This window comes from Corythoichthys intestinalis, chromosome 18 (assembly GCF_030265065.1).
Source record: "Corythoichthys intestinalis isolate RoL2023-P3 chromosome 18, ASM3026506v1, whole genome shotgun sequence".
NCBI lineage: Eukaryota > Metazoa > Chordata > Actinopteri > Syngnathiformes > Syngnathidae > Corythoichthys > Corythoichthys intestinalis.
In genome coordinates this window covers 17,696,789-17,718,727 of record NC_080412.1, presented here as the reverse complement: position 1 = coordinate 17,718,727, position 21,939 = coordinate 17,696,789, and the positions used below count along the sequence as shown (strand labels likewise).

The window sequence follows — 21,939 nt, the reverse complement described above, 5'->3', positions numbered from 1 at the left end:
TTTACCTATTGCTGATTCAGTCTTCCCAGCCAGGTGCAGGTCTACAATTTTGTCTCTGGTGTCCTTCGACAGCTCTTTGGTCTTGGCCATAGTGGAGTGTGGAGTGTGACCCGACTAAGGTTGTGGACAGGTGTCTTTTATACCGATAATGAGTTAAAACAGGTGCCATTAATACAGTTAACGAGTGGAGCCTCGTTAGAAGAAGTTAGACCTCTTTGACAGCCAGAAATCTTGCTTGTTTGTAGGTGACCAAATACTTATTTTCCACTCTAATTTGGAAATAATTCATTAAAAATCAACCAATGTGATTTTGTGTTTTTTCCACATTCTGTCTCTCATGGTTGAGGTTTACCCATGTTGACAATTACAGGCCTCTCTAATCTTTTCAAGTAGGAGAACTTGCACAATTGGTGGTTGACCAAATACTTTTTTTCCCCACTGTGTGTGTGTGTGTGTGTATACTGGTAAAATGTAAAGCAATAAAACACACAACAAAAATGAATGAAAACAAGAATTAAATGGGATCAAATTGAATTGTGACCTGTGAATTCTGATGCAAATCGTATTGCCCGATACAAGGCAATACACACCCCTACTATGAAATGTATTTGGGGGGGGGGGGGGGGGGGGGGGGGGGGTAACAAATCTTAATGTCTTTTTTTTCCAATTTGAACAAAGCTATCCCAACATTATAGTCATATAAAAGGGCTATTAGGTTTTCCAGTCCATTTCAACTGAGAAGACTGGCAGTGAGTGATCATGTTTCACTGCCACTGACGGCGACGGACGTCTAATCCAATTTGACCTCTTGCTCAAAATGGACATCTATTGTCCTCAACAGGAGTTTTCAACATCAGTTTCCCTCTTTTACTAGCGAACACAACATACACTCTTGCAGAAAATGAGTTAAACTAATGATAACTTTTGTTAGTGTTTATACCAACAAGTTAGTCAAAGTGAATTCGCAACATGAGTCCCTTTGGTTCCAATGCCCACTTGAAACCCGGAGCAATCAACTCAGGAGTTCTAACCTCCCTCAACTCCTTCTGATCCATCCAATGTGTTGACATAAATGTCAAGCTCCACCAGCCTGGTGCTCATACAGCTTTTCGGCTTTTTCTATATCTCCATTACATCCAGAGCTCTATAAATGCCATCTCATCATTACAATGTTTTTCCCTTCCCTTTTATTGCCTTGCCTTTGTGCTCATAGAGATATCTTCCTTTCCTCGTTTTCACTTTTTCTCTCTCTTGCTTTTATAATCACGGTTAGATATTTTCCTTCCTTTAAAGTGCAAATACGCACATAATGTGATCAAATGCACTCAGGCATGGCTTTATACATGCAAAGTTCTAGAGCGAGCATGTGCGTACAAATGAAATGAAAAAGCTTCGTGTGTACATAATACTTTGTTCAGTACAGTATGTCTGGGCACATGAATGAGAACAGATGCTCAGTCAGCCTGCACTGCTGCATCATCAAACTAGTAAGGGATTCTGAAAAGTAAACATCTAACAGAATTTAGTAGTAGTTCACAATGTGTGAAGAGGGACGGTTTTGCAAAAAATACTAAAACAATTAAAAATCTTAACAATGACTATTTGGCTAATTTAATTAGAACAATGCATCACAGTGTATGTATGTGAGATAGGGCTGGGCAATATTGTCTAAAAACGAAAATCTGAGATTTTCTATTCCACCTAAAATTTGGTTTACAATTTTTTTCCCCAATTTTTCTTCTCCATGTTACATTTTTAAAGAGACAATAAGAAAGCTCAAAACAAGTTTAATCCTTTACAAGGCACCCATTGAACTTATTGGCAGCCATTTACATTCATTCGCCCCATCCGGTACAAAAAAAAAAAAAGGCTTTGAAACATAAGCATTCACAAGCAGTCCTCTCAGTTTAAATGAATTGGACGTCAGGCAATGAGTCAAATACAGTGGTACCTTGACATACGATCGCTCCGACACACGATCTTTTCGACATCCGACATAAAATTTGACTCTCCATTTGTTTTTACATCCGACGACATGCTCGAAATACGACAATTTATGAAAGCGCCGCAGTTTCTTTATTTTCCCACAAGACAGGCGCATACCGAATTTTCTTGCGAAAGAAATCAACTTGGGTTCAGAGCATAGACTTAATTGACAGGACACGGGGCGCGGTGCCAATTAATAGGGGGGCTGTCTCCGTCAAAACTGACCGAGTGGAAACACAGACAAATAGCTTTTTTTTACGTTTAAAATTCTTGTGAATAAATTCTTAAATTCCTGAATTCTTTATAGATATGGATGTGAAACAGTCTCGATTCTTGGTTAAAAGCAAAAAAAAAAAAAAAAAAAACGGCAGATAGCATTTATTTTATGTAAATATGTCGAATTTGCTGCTGAAATTATAATGTACAGTGGTACCTCTACATACGGAGTTAAATCGTTCCAGGACCTTGTTTGTAAGTCGAAATGGTCGTTCGTCGAGCAGGATTTTCCCATAAGAATAAATTATAATTCCATAAATTTGTTCCACAGCCCAAAAACCTACACTAAACCCTTAATAAATACTGCTGGTACAATAACAAATGGCAATTACACATAGCAAAACACATCAATTAATAAATGAAAATCGGAATAATAATAATAATAATAATAATAGAAATAATTCCTGTAATAATGTAACGAATTGGTTTCTAATGTGGCGGATGTTTTTTCTGTACCTGAACGCACCGCGTGACTGACGTGCCACAGAGAGGAGCGGTGCGGTTGAGTTTACTTTCGCTTTCAATGTTTTCTTGAGTACTCAGTCAATTGCGGTGGACAGCAAGCGTTTTGTGTTGGATAAGTTCTGAAATAAATTACCCTAATTTTCACACTATAAGGCGCACTGGACTATAAGCCACAGCTGTCCTGTAGTATGTATGTATGTATGTATGTCATTAAGTATGTATTATGGGATATTTACACGAGAAGGATATTAACCAGTAATACTTTATTTGACATCAGCGTCATACCAATTACTTTGAACCAATTGGCTGCAAAGCTTCATTGCTTCAAGAAGCTTAATTTGGCCATCACTGTCAAACAGTCAACCTCTGCTGCCACCTGCTGTCAACACTGTTGTTGTCCAACATGCCTCCGAGCAGGCATTGCAGCGCTACAGATGTAAATAACAATCAAAATTCATGTCCTGTTCTAATAATTTCTTCAGTTACTGTTCCAGTTGTTTCATTAATTGCTAGTTATGGTATTTGGTAACACTTTTTTAGACAGTGGTGCCATAAGACTGTCATAATTATGACATGACACTGTCATGAGCATTTATGAATGCTTATAACAGATGTCATTTAGTGGTATCCGGTAAATTATCTCACTTTTGAATGGATGTAAAAGATCCAAGCTGGACATAAATGGAGTTATTGACATAATTTGCCGGATGTCACTTCACAACATAAGCATTCAGTAATGCCCATGATACTGTCATGTCATAAGTATGAATGACGGTCTTATGACAATGTTATGATGGCGCTTTGTAATAAATCGTTACCCATTAACCCAAATAAATCCTCAAATAAGCCGCACTGGACTATAAGCCGCAGAATTCAAAATGAAGGAAAAAAGTAGCGGCTTATAGTCCGAAAATTACAGTATATAAACCTGACAAAGCTGGCGATTTCTTTGGCGATGTAACCACAATAATAATTGTCAACTTATAAAGACTGCCGAACGGTGGCCGTGGAGATGTATTGTTGAGCTAGTTCACGGATACGCACACCACACTCATATTTCTCTGTAATTTGCATCTTCATTTAGAAGGTAAGCGTCACTTTTTTCCTTGTTTCACCACCTGTACCAACCTTTTTGAAACCTGTGTTGATTTCTCTCACAAGAAAGTCAGCCGTGCATCCGTCTGCTGTGCTGTCATGTCGTCGTATTTCGACCATGTCGTCGGATGTAGAAACAAATGGCGAGTCAAATTTTACGTCGGATGTCGAAAAGAGCGTGTGTCAAAGCGATCGGATGTGGCGGTACCACTGTATTCTAATGTGAAAATCCTGTTCGACTTACAAACAAGATCCTGGAACGAATTAACTTCATATGTAGAGGTACCACTGTATTATGAAAATATATATATATGGTGGAAAACACAGACAAGACTGAAAAAGCTGTTTCTGCTCTTGCACCCTTCTTTAAAATAAACTGCTGTATTTTAAGCCAAAACAAATGTTGTGTTTGATAGAACAATATGTCTATATGCTGCCATAGACGATTCATGGCGCATTAAGCCCCCGAACTATTTTTAATTTGTCCGTTTTACCCTGAAAACCCCCGTTTACAGACGTCGCGCAACCGCTTTTGTTTCAACCCAGCCATAAAAAGAAGGTAAGTAATTATATTTATTATTCAAAATGTCTGTCACTTTAAGCTTAGAATCATTAATTGATGTCTAATATTTCATTAAAAAAAAAAAAAAAAAAAAACGACTTTAAAAAAGTATTCACTCGCATATTTTAAACTTTTAAACAAATTATGTCACAATGAAAAAAATAGTGCCTGTAAAAAAGTCACGGATATTTACCTCATAACTATTGCTTATGGATTTTTTTTTTTGTTACTGTCACATTTTCTCCAATATGTTAGATGATAAATAATTGATCCAAACATAGAAAAATTGGAAAAAAAAAAAAAAAAAACATTTAAAAGGTTAAATATATGAAAAAGAACATTTTGACCACTCTTAATGCCTGCGATTTCTGCATCGCGACCCTTGCTATATTACCATGTTTCATCCATAAAATCCTCCAAAAATCCAGCTGTAGCCATTCACACCTGTGACTTGACACTCAGTGATACATGCTACATGGATCGAAACGAGGTAAGTAAACGATAATATCTCGTTAAATTCATGGCGTCTGTAACCCTGCTCTCGCTTGCTCTCACCTTCAGATAGGGTTTTGCTGTTTAAATTTTTTTTTTGTTTAAAAATGCCCTCCTCTTCAAATTTTTTCTTTCCCCAAGAAATTGAGATTTTAAGTTTTCCAATGATCTATCACACATGTGTATAGGACAATTTTGAAAGTTGGCCAAATTGGGATCTCAGAGCAGAACTTCCAGTTACCTGAGTGTTTTTCTGCCATATATATATATATATATTAGGGCTGTCAAAATTATCGCGTTAACGGGCGTTAATTAATTTTTTTAATTAATCACGTTAAAATATTTGATGCAATTAACGCATGCAATGAATGACCCGCTGACATATTGCCTCAAACATTACAATGAGGCCGTTTATGGACATTAAGAGTGAAGAGAATGCCACCGGCCGCTTGGGGGCAGCGCCGTTCCATACACATGGTATGTCTTCTAAACGTGGGAGAATTAGTAGTTGTGAGATGTTTATGCTGTATTCACAATGCAATGCAAATTGCTATTTGTGCTTCACACATATTTCGGTAAGTTTTCTTTCTTTTAGTGGCAATTATGTGTCTCTTGTTTTATTTTGGGTAAGATATGTACAGATACAGTGGGGAGAACAAGTATTTGATGCACTGCCAAGTGCCAATGGGTTTTCCCACTGGCAGTGTATCAAATACTTGTTCTCCCCACTGTATATGTTATACAGTAAAGGCGAGTGGACACAGGCGTTCTTTGGACCGCGCCATTTATTGGCATAAGCTTCTCCTTCACAACAAACATAAGTATCGTTTAGTGAAAGCACAACAAAAATAATATTCCTATCTCTCTCTCAAAAAAAAAAAAAAAGTTCACAAAAAGAAAAGCACTTCAGTCTATAGTAATGAGGCCCTGTTCTGACACACAGTTAAACAACAATGCAAAATGAACTGGCATTCCATATCAAAATAGTAATGCAAAATACACGTAAAACTTTTCACTCTATTTTTATTATTGTTATTTTTATTCTTATTATTATATTAACTCTACTTTTGATTGAAAATTTTACAAATTTTATTAAAACGAAAACATGAAGAGGGGTTTTAATTAGGGCTGTCAAAATTATCGCGTTAACGCGCGGTAATTCATTTTTTAAATGAATCACGTTAAAATATTTGACGCAATTAACACACATGTCCCGCTCAGAAAGTATTCTGCCTTTTGGTAAGCTTTACAGCAAGACTATTTGTGCTGTCCAACAGCGAACTCTTGTGGTCGCTTTGCGACATGGTTTATTGTTTTCTTTCCAGTTCATTATGGCTGCACGACGTCTCAGGCTGATAATGTTGTGCTTATATGATCCTTGGACAAGATTTGTCCGTAAGTATGGTTGTTGTAAAGAATGTACATATTATGTTAGTAAGCGAAATGTTATATTTTTTGTATGAGACGCTTTTTGTTTATGTTTAGTGAACCTGTATAGCGTGCTAAGCTAACGTTGTTGCTAATGCAATGCTTGTGTACTTTTTTTTTGTAGTTTTACAACGGTCTAAAGAGGACAATGGTTTGATGCCATTTTATTAATAAATCAGATGAAAAAGGAAGAAGTCTAATCATTAAGGCGTCGTTCACTAGCTGTCTAGCTTTGGAAAAAGTAGACGCTTCGGAGTGAGGACAGCATAGACAGATTTAAATGACAGTAGAGTGAAATGCCCACTACAGTCCTTATGTACTGTATGTTGAATGTATATATCCATCTTGTGTCTTATCTTTCCATTCCAACAATTTATTTTACAGAATATATATATAATTTACAGAAAAATATGGCATATTTTATGATGGTTTGAATTGCGATTAATTGCGATTAATTACGATTAATTAATTTTTGAGCTGTAATTAACTCGATTAAAAATTTTAATCGTTTGACACCCCTAGTTTTAATATAAAATTACTATAACTTGTAACTATAACATTTATCATTTAAGAACTACAAGTCTTTCTATCCGTGGATCACTTTAACAGAAAGAATGTTAATGCCATTTGTGGATTAATTGTTACAATAAACAAATACAATACTGATGTACAGTATGTTGTATGTATATATCCGTCGTGTGTCTTATCTTTCCATTCCAACAATAATTTACAGAAAAATATGGCATATTTTAGAGATGGTTTGAATTGCGATTAATTGCGATTAATTACGATTAACTAATTTTTAAGCTGTAATTAACTCGATTAAAAATTTTAATCGTTTGACAGCCCTAATATATATATATATATATATATTTTTTTTTCAAATGCATTTTGATTTCCGTTTATTGGCAAAAAACAACAACCTAAAATTACTTTTTTTTTTTTTTTTTTTAATTCATTTGCAATGGAAAAAAACGTTTCTATTTATTTGTCATGATAAATAAAATGTATTCATCGCCCAGGCCTAATGAAAGGACAAATTAATGAGTGGGCATAAAATGAATTAAAGGGAAAAAATGCTAATGAAATACCTTCATCCCTTGGTCTGTTCATTGTGGATTCATCCTGCTTTTTCGTGAGCGGACCTAAAAAACAGGGACACATTTTTAAAAAGATTGGAAAAACACAAAAGCACAAGAAAGGAAAACACACAGCTAATGATACACATGTTACTAAGGATTACACGGTTGTTTTTATGAGATGATAACCAAAAAGTCAAGTGTTTAAACTGCTTAGTATCTTGTCACGGACTGCCTCATGAATGACCCCCGAGGGCTGATTCTCCTCCATCGTTCCCCTAATCGTTCCTGACACCATGCTGCTTTGCGAAGAAAAATGAGAAGAATCAAATAATCACTCTTTTCAGTCAGAAACCTAAGACGATCCATGACTGTGACAAGCAGGGAAAATAAGTGTGGAAAAATATTGTCTATTATAAATAGAGGGGATGTCGTTCTATGTAGTAAATATATCATATATTATACTGAAAGGTCACAAGCAGGACAACTGAAGCTTATCTTTCCAGCAAGACAATTTGACTGTTGTCCAAACTATGTCACAAAAGTAATGCAGCAAACAGGAACACTGGGGGAAAACTGAACTTTGTATCACAAAGATTAAATAGGAAGCTAAAAACAAAACAAAAAAAACGATGGACATTGAAGAAACCCCATTGGCGGTTCACTTTGTCTGTTTCTTGGCTGGAACTCGTTAACACTTTTGATGTTGCTTCTAAAAGGTTTTTGCATTGTCACAGTGGTTGTCAATTCTTTGTGTAATTTTTGTGATTTTAATCACTCTTACAATCATTTTTCTCTCTGTTCAGGTATGTGCGCAGACAGCCGCTTTGTTGCCTAAAGCCCCATTGAGGCTGTCCTCTTCATGACTTCCCACAGTGAGTCTTTAGAAGCAGAGCTTTGGTCATTTTCCGAAAATGTTAATTACGGTGGTTATTTCCTCACCCCCGTTTCTCCTACATTATCTTCAAATGGCTCTACAGTATAATTTTCCATCTCTCCTCTGATGTAACACCGCTGAGTGATTGATTTGTGGTCAGGTGCCAAGAATCAGAAGCATAAATGTTGCAGTTAGTTATATACGCTGCCAGTTGTTTGATTTAAGAGGATGGAAATGTTTGAATTCCAGCTACTCGATAAAACTGCATTCATCCCAATGCATCATATTTAGCTGTGGCCTGTAAAGTTTTACCCGGCGTAAACTCGTACTCCGTGTGATACCTCCATGCAGGATTATTCACCGGACTATAGTTCATCTAAGGACGTTTTTTGCTGGGCTGTTATATTCATTGCATGATACATAAGACTCCACCGTGTAATAAAACAATGAAGGCACAGATTTTCATTCTTTAGCTGTTTTTACGGTGGCCATTGTAGCTTTATCAAATTACCACTTACCAAACTGAAGCTAAAGAAACAAATCAACAACCTTCTTACTGTCGGATGAGCTTTAATGTTAATTTAGAAACTACTGACAACCATTGACAGCGCTAGACGTCCAATTAATTTTGACTGGGAGGGGCGATTGAACAATGGCGCCGAAAGATCAGCATTTACAGCCAGCACATGTATTATTATCATTATCATATTATTTTATTATTTTATTTATTCGTAAAAAATATAGAAAGATTAGGTCTATCGCCATCAATGCAGTGTTGTGTTTGGCAGCCCTTTTAATTTTTGTTTTAGTCTTAGTCTTTTGGATGAAAATACTTATTAGTCTAATTTTAGTCTAGTCTTCGTCTAGTTTTATTAAACGAAAACTCTTTCGTCTAATTTTAGTCGACAATTACTCAAAATGTCTTCGTCTGTAAACCTCAAAAGTTTTAGTCCATCAATATATAAATAAATATAAAGGGTTTCCAACAATTTCAAATGAACATTGACAGACGAGCACATAATTGTAGAGTCTACTGTCAGGAAAACGCGGGCAGGCAGGTGGACCCAAATGCAGGGAAAGGGAGGCGAGGCAGATGAATGGTGCAAAAATGATTTAATTAAAGTCAACAAAAAATACAAAGTAAAAAACAAAGGCTGTGGTGATCCCAAGAAAGTAGTGATGGGTCCAGTGATACTAATGCGCCGGCGCGTGCGCCGAGCTCATGGAGCAACCCCTGCGTCGGTGCGTGTATCGCTACAAGAAAATCACATGACCGATGCATGAACTCATTGAACTGTGTCGACACAGTCATGATGCGGCAAACTGGTTCAAAAGGAAGCGGGTCCGTCAACGCGATGGAGCTGCTGAAACAATCCACATCTCACGGTTACTTCCTCGCTGTCTGTTGTATGCTGTGGAAATGGACATAACATAGGGAAAACGCACTTGTCATCTTCCATTCAAAATACAATTAATTTTAAGGTAACTCTTAGTTTATTAGTGTGACGGGTACACGCGGGTCCGTCATTTGCGGTGCGTGGAAATATCGCATCTGATGCCTGCAAGAGTTGAGGCTATTATATGACCTGCTGGCTTGGTGGTCAGAGCACTCACCATTCACCTCCTATACGTAGTGCGCGTGGGTACGAGCCCTGGTCTGGACGTGCTGACCGAATTGCGTCGCGCGAATTCGAACATTTCCGGAAATCTTAATAAAGGTTATTATTTTTGCAGGTGAAATGTCGCATTTGTACTTTTAACATGTTATATACAAACAGTAGCCACCTCCTCAATGCTGAAGCATTATTGGGCCAAGCATGAGAATGAAGTTTCTGATAATCCCAAAATAAACACAAGGTATAGAGCCATTCCTTTACTTTCACACAGTAGCTTTTTTGGTAATTTATTAGAAATTGGTAATTAGGCTATCATTTAATTATTGTCCACTTCAATTTTTTTCTGATGGGCTATGGTACTACTTAGATGACGAAGTTGGGAGTCAAGGAGGCAATGCAACTGTAGATGAAATTGCAAAAGTGCAACGATGCATGGCTGAGCCAAACATGGCACGCAATGCAGATTTTCTTCAATACTGGAGGAGCCAATGTAGATCTTATCCAAACCTCTTTCAACTGGCTAAGAAATTGTTCTGCATGCTGGCATCATTGGTTCCTTGCAAGTGTGTGTTGTCCACAGCCGGTTAAAATGGCTTGTTTAAAAAATAAAAAGGAACCAGCTAGATTTTAAACATTAAAAAAACTATGTTTTTGAATAACATTTTATAAGAGCAAAAAGTCCACAAGCATCCTCATTCACCCATTCATTATTACTTATATTTTCACATTATAATATATGTTCACATAATTTAAAGATATGCAATAATGCAATATGAATGCAAAGACTTCGATGATTTGATTTTACATGCTATGTCATCAATTCAGTGTCAGTCTATCAAGTGGGTTGCCTGTAGGGATTTTTTATGTCCAGCTGGTGTCAGTATTCAATGACACAGTGTCCACACTGTGTCAACACAGTGTGTCACTATGTCGACATGCTTCATGAGGTCTCTCGGACCCATCACTACAAGAAAGCACAGAGGCAAGCAAAATTGTCACTAACAATAGACTGGTTTTCTAAAAACTTACTTGGAACACGAGGGCTTGGATAGACATCGACTTTGACAATGACATAGACAATGACGCAACAAGTAGTGAAAAGAAAATGAGAGCTTATATACACACACGCAGACAAGGGGTAACGAGAACGAGGAACAGTTGGGCAACACATGAGGATCCAGGTTGGAGGATACACTAGGAGTAGGCACCACAGGTGAAATCAATGGGCAATTACAGGGACAAGTCACACTAGGGGTAAACCGACACAAAACCTAACATCTACAAGGACATTACCATCTTTGTGATAATAATACACATTCAGCAGCAAAACAGTACATTGTTTTCAATTAAATTCACCGAGACGCCATGAACTGTATGTAAAAACATTTCCAAGCGTTTAAGACACTAAATGCTAATCTGAACGCTATGCTAATGCTACAAGTTACATTTAGTGTGTGATGATCACTCAGCACAGACCTTCAAAGGCTAAACTAACATGGCATATCTAGCCAAGATAAGAGAATTAAACTTACCAAGCAGCACCTGACATGTGTTTCATAAATGGCAAGTCTGGAGCCTGGATAGTAAGTTCGGTTAGAAAGGCCTAAATTTATGCTTATGCATTGCGCAGAGCGGCGGCGTAGACCCTACATCATCATTGAGCAATCCAAGTTCTGAGTCAAGGGAACGCATTCCTCTGTAATTCACTGCAAAAACAGTACACGGGTGTGGCTTTGTCTTTGTACGATTTTGGGGGACTTGTTGAATTCCTTTCATTTTCCTCTGGTCATAGACAGCAGTGGCAGCGGCGATGGAACAAGTGTATTTGCAGCTGCAGCTAATCAATATTGAACAATCAATGTTGTTAATACAAATGTTGAAGCGTTGGCAACACAGAAGACATTTGTGAATGTTTGAAAACGGCGGTGTTGTTGCGCTCAACTGGAAACAACGTTTTCAGCGGACCAATCACTGTCCTTTGACATTTACGTCACCATGCGTTGACGTTACGTGTAGTCAGGCTATGGCATAGGGTTGTAAATCGGGTCTGCGTGAACGGCGTAAGTCCGCCATCACCGCTACGCAGAAGCATAAATCAGCCTTAAGCGTGTGTGTGGGGTGGGGGGTGGGGGGCACGACCGAACACTGCTGCAATTAGACATGTGACAGTTACCAGTTTCAAGGTATACTGTGGTTTTAAAATGTCAGGGTCTCAAAACCGCAAAAAATTTCCGTCATACCGTCCCTACGGTATTAGCTATTTTTTATATCCCAAAAATGCAGAATGAAATCCCTCGCTTGCAAGGCTCAACCCTCCCCCACCAGTTGTTGCTCAGTGTCAGTGAGTCAGCTGTGCTACACGATGGCTGGAGGAGGTGAAACTCCTGAACACCCCCCCACTCCATTTGAAGAAAACGAAATCGCTGGTACACGCTGGGAACATTTCGGATACAGAAAAGTTACAGACGACGGCGGCTTAGAGGAAGAGGGCCAACCGACATGTATAACATGTTTGCGGAGGATGGTTGCCGAGGAGGCAATACCTTCAATATGATTTCGCATTTATACAAAATTAAAGGTGAGTAATAACTGTCATGAATGTTTCCCACAAGCTACAAGATTTAACAACAGCATGTTAGTGTGTCCAGTGGTGGTCAAACATGTTTTTTTTTTTTCTTTTGTGCAACTGTCTGTGTTGAGAAAGAGAGTGTGTGTATAATGTAACCATGATACGAGTCATACCCACGTGCTTTTTATGGAAAATAATTGAATTATTTTTGTTTTGATGGTAATAATGTTGATCTGTGGCTGTGGGTTTCTGCTCACCTAAAGGATTAATTTCAATTTTATTTAGAATATTTTGCTATTTTTAAAATTTATTTTTACTTAAAATTATACCAATGCTCCAATTTGCTAATATGTTTTGAAAGAAAAAATCCTGTTCAATGGAAAAAAAGTTGTTTTTTTAAAACCCAGATGTCTCAAAGCAATACATCTTAGAGTTGTAATTGCAATACCGTGATACTGTGATATTTTGGCTTAAGGTTATCAAAATCTCATACCGGCACAGGCCTAGCTACGATGCATGCTAAATACACATACGATAAGAAAATGTCACACATTGTGAAGTTATGACGGAAACCATGGCAGATTTTCATTTCGCTCTCGTCTCGTCAGACGAAAACTGGCATTCGTATCATTATTGTCACACCTGGGTGTGGGTTGTCATGTCTTGGTATTGTTTTCTCTTCCTGCTTTATTTTGAAGGCTCAACCTCCTGTTTCCACCACTCACCCTTCCTGTTGTCTCACCTGTCTCTGATTATGATTAGCTATTGTTCCCACCTGTGCCCCATTCCTCATGTGCTTAAATTGTTTGTCACTCCCTAGTCTTGTGCCAAAGTGTCTTCGTCCTTCGTCGTCACTACAGCCTGCATTCATAGTCCAAGATATTCTACATTGTGAGTTAATTCATAGTATTCTACAGTTGTGTTCTTTTACGCCTAGTGCCAAGTCCTTTGTTATAATATTCTACTCCAGTGCATTTTGCCTGGCTCTCTTGTTTCTCGTTTTTATTATTTTTGTTTCATAGCCCGTTATTTCCTCCTACTGGAGCGCCCTCAGTTTGTACTTGCCTTTGACCATTTTAAGTTATTAAAAGACTGAATTCTGCATCTGAGTCCGCTCATCTTGTCTAAGTGTGACAGTACACTTTGGCCATAATGGACTCAGCGGAATTCGCCAGGCTTTGCGCTTCGCTCCAGGGCCACGACAACAGACTCGACCGTCAGGAGCAGTTCCAGACGGCCATGGCCACCCAGTTGATCCAGCTCACAGCTCAACTGACCGACCTGGCGGGTAGGCTTCAGCCCGTCACTTCACCTCCTGCGGCAACTGCTGTCCCCTCACAAGCATTTTCCACTCACTCTGGGGGAGGTCCTCGGTTGGCGCCACCGGAGTGTTTCTCTGGAGAAGCTGGTACCAGTAAAATATTCATTACTGATTGTACACTACATTTTGACTGTTGTCCGGGCGAGTTCAGCTCTGACCGAGCGAGAATCGCGTATATGATCACTCATATGACTGGCCGAGCTAGGGCATGGGCGATGGCTGAGTGGGAGCGCGACTCTCCAATTTGTTACTCACTCACTGCTTTCAGAGAAGCCCTAATCAGGACGTTCGACCCTGTCTGCACCGAACGGGCTCGAGCGCGGGAACTGGGAAACTTGCTGCAAGGCACCCACTCCGTCAATGACTATGCCATCCAGTTCCGCACCCTGGCCGCAGGAAGCGGCTGGGGACACATGGCGCTCTATGACACCTTTCTGAAGGGGCTTTCCGTTCCTATCCGGGAGCAACTCATTCCCCTGGACCTACCGGGCGACCTCGACTCCCTCATTGCTTTAGCCATTCGGACAGACCATCGGCTGCAGGAGCTCCAGAGGGTCCGACCAAACCCATCCGAGAAGCCCCCCCCCCAGGACATCCGAGCATCAAGAGAAGCGTCACTCTTCTCTGCATCATGCCGTACCAAGACTTGTAGACGTCGAGCCCATACAGCTAGGGCCAACCGGTCTTTCCAAAGAGGAGCGCAAGCGTCGCCAACTGGAGAGAAGGTGCTTCTACTGTGGGGCCTCAGGACACCTTGTAGCTGCCTGTCCCTGTCGCCCCAACCAACCAGGTGAACCACGACGTATTCCAGAGAATACACCCCGCTCGACCACTGAGATCCAAGTAACGCACAGGGCCAGGACCCACACATTCCGGGCCCTCATAGACTCAGGAGCGGATGAAAGCCTGATGCCTTGGGGTGTGTGTAAACTCTTGGGACTGCAGGCTCTTCGTCTTGAGCGACCTCTGGTGGCCAGGTCCCTTGATGGCACCAGGCTATTTACAATAACTCATACTACTGAACCAGTGGAGGTTGGGGTACAAGGACACACCGAGACTATGAGCTTCCACCTTTTCTCAACATCAACTCAGACTGTGGTGCTAGGGTTCTCCTGGTTGTGTAAACATGGCCCGCAAATAGAATGGAAAACAGGGACAATTGTGGGTTGGGGTAGTGACTGTGCAAGGAACTGTGGGGGGCGGTGTAGTACGGGGGCTAAGAAGGTTGCTGTTAATAACATGTCTCTTTCTACCTCCTCAGGACCGGAGATCGACCTGAGCGCAGTCCCCGCTTGTTACCACCACCTAAGCCAGGTCTTCTGCAAGACCAGTGCCATGTCATTACCTCCTCACAGACCTTATGATTGCGCCATCAACCTCGTCCCCGGGTCCACTATCCCCAGGGGACGGCTCTACTCGATCTCTGGTCCCGAGAGACAAGCCATGAAGGCCTACATCCAGTCCTCGTTAAAGTCAGGGTTAATCCGCCCTTCGTCCTCTGCTGCTGGGGCAGGGTTTTTCTTCGTGGGGAAGAAGGATGGAGGCCTGCGTCCATGTATTGATTATCGCCAGCTAAACGATATAACGATTAAGAACCGTTATCCACTCCCATTAATGTCATCAGTTTTTGATCAGTTGCAACAAGCTAAGGTGTTCACAAAGCTTGACTTAAGGAATGCTTACCACCTAGTTAGGATACGGGAGGGGGACGAGTGGAAGACGGCATTTAACACTCCAGATGGCCATTATGAATACCTCGTGATGCCGTTTGGTCTTACCAACGCCCCTGCTTTCTTTCAGGCATTGATTAATGACGTCCTACGTGAATTTTTAGACCGCTTTGTATTTGTTTATTTAGATGATATTTTGATCTATTCACCTGACCTAGCCACTCACCAGCAGCATGTAGCCACAGTACTAGAAAGACTCTTAGACAACCAACTGTATGTTAAGGCAGAGAAAAGCCAATTCCACGCCGACACCATCTCCTTCCTGGGTTTTATCGTAGCCCCTGGTAAGGTTCAGATGGATCCGGCTAAAGTCAGCGCTGTTGTTAACTGGCCAACACCCAATAGCCGCAAGAAGGTCCAGCAATTCCTGGGATTTGCTAACTTCTACAGGCGGTTTATTCGAGGCTTCAGCGCAATAGCGGCTCCCCTCCATGCTCTCACTTCTCCACAGGTGCGGTTCTCGTGGGCCCCTGAGACAGAGGCCGCCTTCCAGAGCCTAAAGACCCGTTTCACCACAGCACCAATACTAAACATGCCTGATCCACGCCGCCAGTTTGTGGTGGAGGTTGACGCTTCCAATGAAGGCGTTGGGGCCATCCTCTCACAGCGCTCTGAACAGGACGGAAAGATTCATCCCTGCGCCTTTCTTTCGAGGAAACTCTCCAAAGCTGAGCGGAACTATGACGTGGGAGACCGAGAGTTACTGGCAGTGAAGACCGCTTTAGAGGAGTGGCGTCACTGGTTGGAGGGGGCGGAGCACCCTTTTCTGGTCTGGACAGACCACAGGAACTTGGAATACCTCAAGACTGCGAAGAGACTAAATGCTCGTCAGGCCAGGTGGGCGCTCTTCTTTAACCGCTTTTCATTTTCCATCTCTTACAGGCCGGGGTCCCAAAACAAGAAGGCTGATGCCCTCTCTCGCCTCTACGACCCTGAGCCTGTGGCCAAGGAGCCTGAACGCATTCTACCTCTGAACTGTGTGGTAGGGGCGGTGACTTGGCCAATAGAAAAGGAGGTTAAGCTAGCTAATGGGGGGGGCCCTTCACCACGAGGGTGTCCAGAAAACCGTTTGTTTGTCCCGATCGACTTACGCCCCCGGGTGTTTCAATGGGCTCACTCCTCGCAGCTTTCCTGCCATCCGGGAGTTCGGCGGACAATGCACGCCATCTGCCGGAGGTTCTGGTGGCCGGGCATGGAGCCGGAGGTCCGGGAGTACATTAAGGCGTGCTCGGTCTGCGCCCAGAACAAGAACTCAAACCGCCCACGCATGGGTCTGCTACAGCCTCTGCCTATCCCCTCCAGGCCTTGGGCAGAAATTTCCATGGACTTCGTCACAGGACTGCCGGTCTCACAAGGCAACAACACCATTCTCACAGTCATCGACAAATTCTCGAAGATGGCCCGCTTTATCGCTCTGCCTGCCCTGCCCTCCGCCAAAGATACTGCTGAGATCATGATGCGGCAGGTGTTTCGGGTCCACGGATTCCCCAAAGACATTGTTTCAGACCGGGGGCCCCAGTTCGTGTCCCGGTTCTGGGGGGCTTTCTGCAAACTGATTGGAGCCAAACCCAGCCTCACCTCTGGGTATCATCCGGAATCCAACGGCCAGACCGAGCGCCTGAACCAGCAGTTGGAGACCGGCCTCCGATGCCTGGTGTCCCAGAACCAATCGACATGGAGCAACCACCTGGTCTGGGTCGAGTTCGCCCATAACACGCTGCCCACCTCAGCTACGGGTATGTCGCCGTTCAAATGCGTGTTTGGCTATGACCCTCCAGTTTTCACCACCCAGGAGCCTGAGGTCTCCGTTCCCTCCGCCCACGCCTTGGTCCGCCGCTGCAGGCGCATCTGGGAGGCTGCCCGTCTGGTCCTTGCCAGACAGGGGGACAGGATGAAAAGAATGGCGGACCGTCGACGTCGCCCGGCGCCTGCCTACCAGCCAGGGCAGCGGGTCTGGCTCAACGCCCGGGACCTCCCTCTTCGAGCCTCATCAAAGAAATTAGCACCCCGCTTTGTTGGACCGTTCCCCATCTCCAAGGTGGTGGGACCAGCGGCCGTCCGACTGCGCCTTCCTCGCACCCTTCGGATCCACCCCACGTTCCACGTGAGCCAGGTGAAACCCGTGGTGGAGAATGCCGTGCTGCCAACTCCGCCCCCGCCACCCCCGATGGAGATTGACGGTGGTCCTGCTTACAAGGTCAAGCGGCTGTTGGCGGTCCGGTCCAGGGGCCGGGGTCGCCAGTATCTCGTTGATTGGGTGGGATACGGCCCTGAAGAGAGACAATGGGTGCCCTCCCGCTTCATCCTTGACCCGAGCCTCATCGCAGACTTTCACAGGGACCATCCTGAGATGCCTGGTCCGTCTGGGATCCGGTCCTAGAGGGGGGGGTTCTGCCACACCTGGGTGTGGGTTGTCATGTCTTGGTATTGTTTTCTCTTCCTGCTTTATTTTGAAGGCTCAACCTCCTGTTTCCACCACTCACCCTTCCTGTTGTCTCACCTGTCTCTGATTATGATTAGCTATTGTTCCCACCTGTGCCCCATTCCTCATGTGCTTAAATTGTTTGTCACTCCCTAGTCTTGTGCCAAAGTGTCTTCGTCCTTCGTCGTCACTACAGCCTGCATTCATAGTCCAAGATATTCTACATTGTGAGTTAATTCATAGTATTCTACAGTTGTGTTCTTTTACGCCTAGTGCCAAGTCCTTTGTTATAATATTCTACTCCAGTGCATTTTGCCTGGCTCTCTTGTTTCTCGTTTTTATTATTTTTGTTTCATAGCCCGTTATTTCCTCCGACTGGAGCGCCCTCAGTTTGTACTTGCCTTTGACCATTTTAAGTTATTAAAAGACTGAATTCTGCATCTGAGTCCGCTCATCTTGTCTAAGTGTGACAATTATGTTTTAGTGTCCTAAGACACGTTTTTAGCTCGTCATCGTCACATCAATGTCATGAAAAAAATTGTTCGTTGACAAAATATTTTCGTTACTGTCATCCTTGACAAAAACAACACCGCATCATTGGCACTGAACATGATGATTTAAAGAGCATATGACACCAGAAAAAAAGTCTTATATGGCATTATTATGTGAATTAGAATCATATTTTGAGACGATTCGACTATATACAACAATTTAGCAAAGCGCAGATGACGAGAAATTAGTCTTTTAATCTGCCGGTTAGCCACGCCTACCATTATAGGGCTTTAGCGTCCCCAACAGGTGGATGACGTCAGCGGTAGACTGGGCTCATCGGTTTTACTATTCAGCCCATTGAGGGGGAATTGTTCAGAACGAGGAAAACGCGACGAATAGAGCCGCAAAATGTCATTGTTTCAGTCTCTCTACTCCCAATATTTTTACAGGATATTCTTTTTATCCAAGTATTTTCCCCCAATTGCTATATAAATGGCTTGAGAAGGACCAGTCAGCCCGTCGAGGGGGAACTATTCACAATGAGGAAAACGCGACGAAGAGAGCGGCAAAATGTCATTGTTTCTGTCTCTTTACTTCAATATTTTTACAGGATATTCTTTTTACCCAAGTACTTTCCCCAATTGCTAAATAAATGGCATGGTCATGACAAATAACAATCTTGTGCTAAATGGAATATAAAATAATAAAAATCCATTTATTCAAGACGACATGGCAAAATTACTCCATAATGGTCAAAACAGTCGACTTCACCTTTACTTTCACACCTCCCGAACGATATTTTATGACACCTAAATCGGACATATGTAATTTCCCTTCCCCGGCTTCGGAGAATGTAAACAGACCAGAAGGAGTGACAGCTAGCCGACATGCTAACCCGAACCGAGGGACGTTTCAAAGTCTTCGAAGTGGAAAATCACACATAACTAGCCTGGATTATTTGACATGACGACCCGGTTGTCGAGTTTCTTTGCGGATCGGCAAACCACCCGGCGGAGAGCAATTTACAGTTCGTTCCCTGGAGGAGGGTGGCTGGAGTTGTTGTGAAGCTAACGTGCTAACAGCTAACTGCTAATGAGCATGAGGATAGCTTTTTACATGCCTATCAATGATCAAACGTAAGTAGTCCTTTATTTAAAGGAATTTTATAGTGTTTACTTTGTAATCACTGTATTCGTATTTGACATAATACAAAACAAGATGTTTACTCACTTCCTTGTAAGTCCAATGGTCTCACAGTAAATATCCACGGTGAATGGGAACCTTTTGAAACTCCAAAAAGGCGCATACGCCTCTCCCGCATACAGAATGATTTTTCTGCAGCCGTTTGGCTGGCGTGATGCAAAAAATAAAAGTATTAATCCGCAAAATCAGCTGAATCCTTCGTCCTCATACACAACAGTACACTGTATAGTGAAGAGAACGTCTTCTACCGTACACGTCACAGCGCCCTCCTCCTCAATGAGAGACCGAAGCCGGAAGTCACTCATTTTCATGGCGCGGGATTCAAAAAACTAAATAAATATAGCGATCGCTTCCACACACATCCAAGCGGTCCATATCATTCAGGGGCATAAAATACCGCGTGTATTATGAAATAAACATGCTTTTTCGTGTCACAGGCACTTTAATGCCAGCCATCCCAGTTCAAATGGATTTGATGTCTATCACTGTCAATGACAGTGAATTCGTTAAGTCAATTTACTAATTGTGGCCATTGAAGGCATTTTTTTTCCTAGGTTCCTCCAGATAAAAGCAACAACCTCCCTGTCACCAAGGTCAAAAAGAGAGGCCCCACGTTAAATTGTAATGGCAAAGCCAGTTAAACACTCCATAGGGCACAGCCAATAACACGCATTTATCAATGTGACCAACCAACACCTCAGCCTGTCAACCCCTGTAAGTCTGGCCTGATAAGGATCCCATTAATTTGCTTTTTCTTGGTTCCTGTCAATAGAGTTCTCCATCTGCCCTCGGCTAAAGCTGCGTCTGCCGCTGCTGCTTTGGAGTCACTATCTGTACATTCAAGTCTTCAAAGAAGCCATTAAAGGACTCTCTAATCACAAACCCATACTCATTAAATCCACACATGCTTCACAAAGCATGTTAACAAGGTCCTAAACATCTGTTGCTGTGCTACTCCTACCTGCCCAGCAGCATGTTTCCAGTGTTCTCAGTGTGGTGCTGCTGTCTTCTGTCTTAACTCTGTGACTCATTGTGTGCTGACATGTCTGACACGGTGAGCTGAGAATTGAGTCAGCTTTTGTGCAAAAAAATAAAATAAAATAAATAAATAATAAAAATAAAGGGTTTCATTTCATAGACTAGGGTTGCAACTAGTCTCATAGCAGTGCAGAATTTTCACCCCATGTGTCTGCATGAATGTAAATTCCTGAGATAAGATCTTTAACGTCCTTCTAAATGAAATAAATAAATAAAAAAGATCAATATTGAATGGATTTCCTGCATCCTCCTTTAAACCACCAAGAATACGCTCGATCTACATAGTACTTATTGCAATAGAGAGAGAAAGCACGGTTGGTTCCGGGCTTCGCTGCTAATAGAGAACAGCCAGGTAGGCAGACCAGTAATGGATAGAAAGGCACATTAGTCCTTCATCTTGTCAGCAATTTTCCACTACTTAGCACCACTCTAAAACCACACCTCTCTTCTTAATGGCAATGACTCTGATTTCATTCATTTTCTAATGCCTATAAAGCGCAGGGCTGGATGTGCAGATAGAGCCCACTCAAACAAGACAGTGTCCACAACATTCACATAAAGAATTCATTACTATGTAAGTAAAAACATTGTTTTGCGATTAGAAGCACGGTTTTGTCAATGACCTAAGGAGCACTTTAACTGTTTGTTACATTGTTTTTACAATATTGTCTAAAAATGACATGTTCATCTCGTCAAGAGCATGTCATATGTGATGAGAAGTAAAGCGCTGCAATTAGAGTAAAAAGGCCTTAAAGCTTCATTGCTGTTTTTTTTTTTTTTTTTAATTATTATTATTTGAAACAAAGTGAATCATGCTTAACCCAAAAAATATCTAATGGGCTTTAATGGACTATGTGCACAAGCACCCAAAAGCATTTATGATCTCGTCTAGTGATTGGCAAATTGGTTTTGCGGTTGGCTTCTAGCGCATTCAAAATGGACGGACAGGAAAAATGTTGTACTTTAACAGCCAGAAAAGGATTGTAAATATAATGTGTGGGATGCGTTTAAGAAAATTGCCTATATACCTTGCATGCAGTTGCTATAATTTTTTTTTTCTTTTTTAATTAATGTTATGTTAAACAAAAGTAATGCAATTAAAACGCCACACATGAGAGAGAGTAATAGAATACACCTTGTGTCAAGTAGGGTTCATGCCCCCGATGATTTATGACTTTGACCTCTGTGACCCCGCCCCCTTTGATCGTAGTCCTTTGATCTCTATTGTGATGACAGATGATTTATGACCCCGCCCCCTTTCCCCTTTGATCGTGGTCCTTTGATCTAT

General features: G+C 41.8%; 1 protein-coding gene across 3 annotated transcripts in view; it reads right to left on the bottom strand.

The window, feature by feature from the left end:
• nlgn2b (neuroligin 2b) overlaps positions 1-21,939 on the bottom strand; it is a 314,058-nt gene that overhangs the window by 41,283 nt on the left and 250,836 nt on the right. For all 3 annotated transcript variants that reach the window (XM_057821147.1, XM_057821148.1, XM_057821146.1), the window contains one exon: positions 7,396-7,449. In XM_057821147.1, the coding sequence (XP_057677130.1) occupies positions 7,396-7,449 (54 nt within the window). The remainder of the gene's footprint in view (positions 1-7,395; positions 7,450-21,939) is intronic.